At 37.3% G+C, this 5,033-nt stretch overlaps 1 protein-coding gene across 1 annotated transcript; it reads right to left on the bottom strand.

The window, feature by feature from the left end:
* Window positions 1-1,597: 1,597 nt before the first annotated feature.
* LOC149547774 (uncharacterized) lies at window positions 1,598-4,632 on the bottom strand. The gene is made up of 6 exons (XM_089794186.1): window positions 4,324-4,632; window positions 4,124-4,201; window positions 3,979-4,041; window positions 3,805-3,885; window positions 1,804-1,890; window positions 1,598-1,675 (listed from the first exon to the last, which is right to left on the bottom strand). The coding sequence occupies exons 1-6, from the start codon at window positions 4,630-4,632 to the stop codon at window positions 1,598-1,600; spliced, it is 696 nt and encodes a 231-aa protein (XP_089650312.1).
* Between the last annotated feature and the right edge of the window lie 401 nt (window positions 4,633-5,033).

Raw genomic sequence — 5,033 nt, 5'->3', positions numbered from 1 at the left:
CCAGTTTGAGCCTTGTTCCCTAGCGCGGGGGTGGTCTCTTTGAGGCCTATGGTTGGGTGGAAAGAACCCATGGTCCTTGTTATTTTGTTGTGTTGCATATGCAGATTTGTGTCCAAGGGAGCAATGGAAATGGCTTGGAATGATCATCTTGCAAATTGATGTTGGATGAGAAAACTTGACATTGTGCCCTCATTTGTGAAGGAGGATTCACCAGCTTGTTCATGTTCTCAACGATCATGTTGGACAATGTTCATGCTACTCATTGTCCATATCTTTCAATGTCCATGTTCCTTATGATTTTGAAAAGTCCCTTATGTTGCCCCATTGTGATGGAAGGAGATTGTATCATTGTTACCTAATGTACGTGTAGAAGAAAATATTGATAAGGTTGTATATGCATGTTTCATTTGGAGTTTATATTGTTATGAAAGCATTGGTACGAGTCACAGATTTGCTTTGACATCATTGTTATCATTTGAAAATGTGAAAGAAAGTTTTCTCCTTGTGGTATTGTAAATGACTAGTTGATAATAACAATCCATAGATGTTATGTGATACCATTGATTGTATAAATTTAAAACTTAGTAGATTGCTTACAATCTTGTTGTGCACGCAATAATTTGGTGAGGAAGCAATGTTGATAGATAATGAGGATATAGTAATATACTAATTGTCACATTAATATATATTGTAATGATTAATGAATGTGTGTACATTGGTAATGAGGATAATAAGTAATTCTGATCCCCTTCCCTTACATGCTAGAATCATGACCTAGTCCATATGATACAACTGACAGACCCTAATAGAATATTAGTATCAGAGGCTTGTTAGGATATGAATTACCTCACTAATTTATGAGTGTTGTATCTTGAACTTGCTCGTTTGACTCGTGACGCTAACTTGAACTAGACTGTCATCTAATCTATTTGAAAACCACCTGTGACTAAAATGTTAACACCTTCACACTATTAACATGAGTCTTGAACTCCTATTCAATGATAACCTTGTTTTACAATATGTAATTTCTTATGCGACTTCATAAGCTAAAAAAAATAAAAATTGTTGTGTTTTTACTAGTAAAATTTAGGGCATGACACATGATCCACGATAAATTGAACAATACTAGATACTAAATTAATATGTATATCATTGTGCACGTAAATGATAAAAATATATATCAAAATACATGTATCCATAGACAAAATTTTACACAAATATATATCAAAGATCATGTATCCATAGACAAAGTACTCAAATATATATATATATCAAAATACATAGATCCATATACAAAATGTGGCTGATCCTGCCATCAGAATGTGTATAATATCAATGTTTCTATATACAATGTGGCATATGCCATCTCAAAATGTCTCATGATGCATCCTACGAAAACTATACTATCCTAGGGTGCTGGTGGATGATCAAAATGCAGCCTCTTCGCTGCACTAGGTGGATCGGATGCCTCCTACATAAACAAAAAAGGAAAACCCAAAGTTAGACTACTAAATTTATATGATTCTACATATCTAACATTGAATTAGTCAAATGCATAATGATCTTTTCCGTATTGGAGATTAATACTATCAAAATTTCATAATAAATACCTCTCTCGTCGACCTCCTGCGCCGGTCAGGAGTCCTCTTGTATGCCCTCGGCAATGTTGGTACCTCTGTGATTGTGGGTTGTATATGTTCAAATACCTTTGTCAGATGAATCTACAATTTAAACTATAACATTATAATTCATAGCATGCTAAATTTATAACATATTTAATCATGAATTCAAACTACAACTTACTATTGTAGGCTCCTCCTCAGGAGTGAGTGGCCGCGTCATCAAATCTACATAACTGTCCCGTCGAACCTCATGTGCACTAGGAGTCTCCTATGAGATACAAAATAGTAGTTGTTAATATCACGGAAATTAGTTTTGAATTTATTTATGAAGATAAGTGATGCAAGAGCATCCCATGCTCATCAGGGGAACATTGAAGATCCAAGGCATTACAGAGGTCAGGGAACATCTCTTGAAGTCAATTGGGCAATCCTTGCACCAATTATGGCTCATGGAAGCATACAAAGTTATAATGTTGGACTCATATGTGGAAGAAAGTTGTAATTGGGCATTAGATAGGATTTTAGGATTTCATATGGTAGATGTGTCATTTGATAGGTTCATGTAGGTTGTCATGATCATATCTTGTCATTAGACAAGTCAAAACGTTCTAGAATTGAGTTTTGGGGTTTGAACAAGCAGGCCTTGGTTTTTAAGCCATTTTAAGGAGGGTTTTGAAGTTTGGGTGTTTAGGAGTGTGACCAAGACCTATAATCTTGAAAATCCTTAGTGTGTTGGTCCCTTTGTTGAAGCCTTGGTGTGTCTAATTCCTCCTTGTGTGTCCCAGAGTTGAAAGGTACATAAGTGGTGTCCAAATATTTCTTGGTGAGGAAAGAAAGAGAATCAGTGAGTTGGCCCTTGGGAAGGAAGAAAACTTGTTGTGAAAATGCCTCCTAAAAATCAAATGGCTAGAGAACTTGAAGAATTGAGAGAAGAGTTGGCAAAAGAGAAAAGAGAGAGGAGAGAACATGAAGCATCTAGAGTGAGGGAAGAAAGACAGATGAGAAGAGAGAGGCTGAAGCTTATTGCAATGATAGAATCCTTAGAAAAGGAAATGCAAGAACCTAGAGGAGAAGAGGTTAGAGGAAGAAATCATGGAGAGAACCATGAAGAAGAAGAGGTTGGTAATGCAAGGCAAGAGCATGAGACAACAGATGATCCTGAAGAAAGGAGATTTATGAGAATCATTAAGGCAGTACAAGGTAATGGTGGGAAGAACCATATTGATTTTCCAATATACCAGGGTAAAATGGATAGTGAAGAAGTGCTAGGGTGGATAGAGGCCCTTGAGAACTACTTTGATCTTGAAGACATAGAGGCAGATAAGAAGGTAAAAGTAGCAACAACAAGACTGAGAGGAACATCACTCACTTGGTGGACTAGTGTTCAGAATGAGAGAGAGGAAAGGTGGTGCAGGGCACCTAACCTATGTGGCAGGGGGGAACAAGTATCTCTGTTGCTGGACACCTTGCCACTCCATGAAAGCGAGGATTCAAGTAGATTAGGAAGTTGGAATAAAGGTTTGGTCCATATTTTATAAGTTGGTCTATGTTTTGTAATAAAGGCACATGTAAGGCCCACAAGCATTTTGGTGTGGTTATAAACCAAGTGACTCCATGGGACCAAAAGGCCTTAGAATAGGGTATTTAGAGTCTAAACAGTATTAGCAAAAAGTGGTTGTTTGTTTGTTTTATGGTTGGGAACGCCTATATGGTTGTTCCAATGGTCATGTAGACCTTTATATATGTCATATGCGATCTCAGTTGAAAGGGGGAGATCAGAGTGTACGGTGGTTTGGAGAAAAAATAATAAAAACTTCAATTTTCTGGAAATGTACTTAGTTGCATTTAATAAATCCATATGACCAATTTTGAGTCAATGGAATAGTTTAGAAAGTTAGGGAATGCATAAAAACTATAGTTTGAAATTTGAATTTCAAATTCAAACAGTCATATTAGTTTTGGAGGGAAAGTAGTAATTTGGTATTTGTTTGATTAAATAAACCTTTGTAACCAACTTGGTCGGTTAGACAGGTGCATATAAGCCTATTTAAGTTGTAATGAACATATGCAAGACATGAATCATTATTGGTATGGAAAAAATCATAGAAATTGTATAGAACAACAATCATACTTTCCTCTGCATCAATTAAAAAAATAAAAAATAAATGATACTTATACATACAATGGGGTTCTCTGTGCGAATGAAAATCCTTGATGATCTAGGACGCTGAATCTGTACAGGCTCATCACCAGTAGCCACACCCTATATACAATAAATAATGTAATTAAATGAGATTACCACAAACATTTTACAAGAATGCATCAATATTTAATGAATTAGAAAACATCTAATTACCTTTCCTTTGTCAATGCATGCTGGCTCACCCCCCGCACTTTGTCCCCCCGGGGCAGGTGGTATCTGCAAGATAAAAGAAAGATTAGCAACCATATATGCTACAATATCAAATAGAAAAAAGAAATGTGAACACAACATAATGTACCGTAGATGTCTCAAGGCCAAATGAAATGGCCGAGAGTGTAGCATCATCTATCTGTCTGAGCTCCTCTTCGGTCATCAACTAAACATGAATGAAGATCACATACATGTAAAAGTCAGTATGGCTTAAAAATTAAAATTACTCTATTATAAAAATTAACTTTAAATCACATATGTCATAACAAAAAAAATGTATACACGTACCGACACCGAAGGAGTCCATGCCTCTACATTCCCCTCCTCTCTCGCATCAGGGTTTGTAGCCTCTGCACGTGCGTCTGGTGTATCCTTGTCTAATACAAAATGATACTCAGGAAGATCACCTATGGGACCCAAGCAAATATTCTTGCATGTAATGCAAGTGTGAGGCACACAAACGTGTGATGAGCTAGCCGATGATGAACTGGCACCAACATCATCAACACGAGGAGGCAAGATTGACCTAGCTTGAGATATCATTAGGCTACTCAGCCTATGAATGGCTCTGATGGTCTGAGAGCTAGCCTCTGCCATAATATCTGGATGCTGCACTCGAGGAGGGGGGGAGATATCAGGGGGGGGGACAAAAGTGCCAAGTTTCTTCTGCTGGGAAGAGGGTCTATCCTGAGGAGCTCCTAGTCCTAAGCCCATGTTGGGCTTCATGCTCCAATAGTTCACTTTAAGTTTCAACACAAATTCTGCATATAATTTTTTAAGGAAATAAAATGGTATGTCTAAATTGCCATGTGGAGGGATATCAAAGACCATCCACCAACGGTCCCAAAAATTTGCACGTATGGCATCATTTGTGCACCATTTAATCGATAGTTTGGTTTTTTTTGGGTCAACTGGTATACCCGTTTTTGGGTTAGCAAAAAGGCTTGCCAAATCGTCTTTGGTTATGTTGAGGGCCGCGACCTCATCATAATCCAAAC

The sequence above is a fragment of the Cupressus sempervirens genome, chromosome 7 (genome assembly GCF_028749045.1).
Source record: "Cupressus sempervirens isolate cs-2001-9-10 chromosome 7, ASM2874904v1, whole genome shotgun sequence".
NCBI lineage: Eukaryota > Viridiplantae > Streptophyta > Pinopsida > Cupressales > Cupressaceae > Cupressus > Cupressus sempervirens.
Note: the sequence above shows the minus strand (reverse complement) of the source record. Positions and strands in the feature narration are given on the sequence as shown.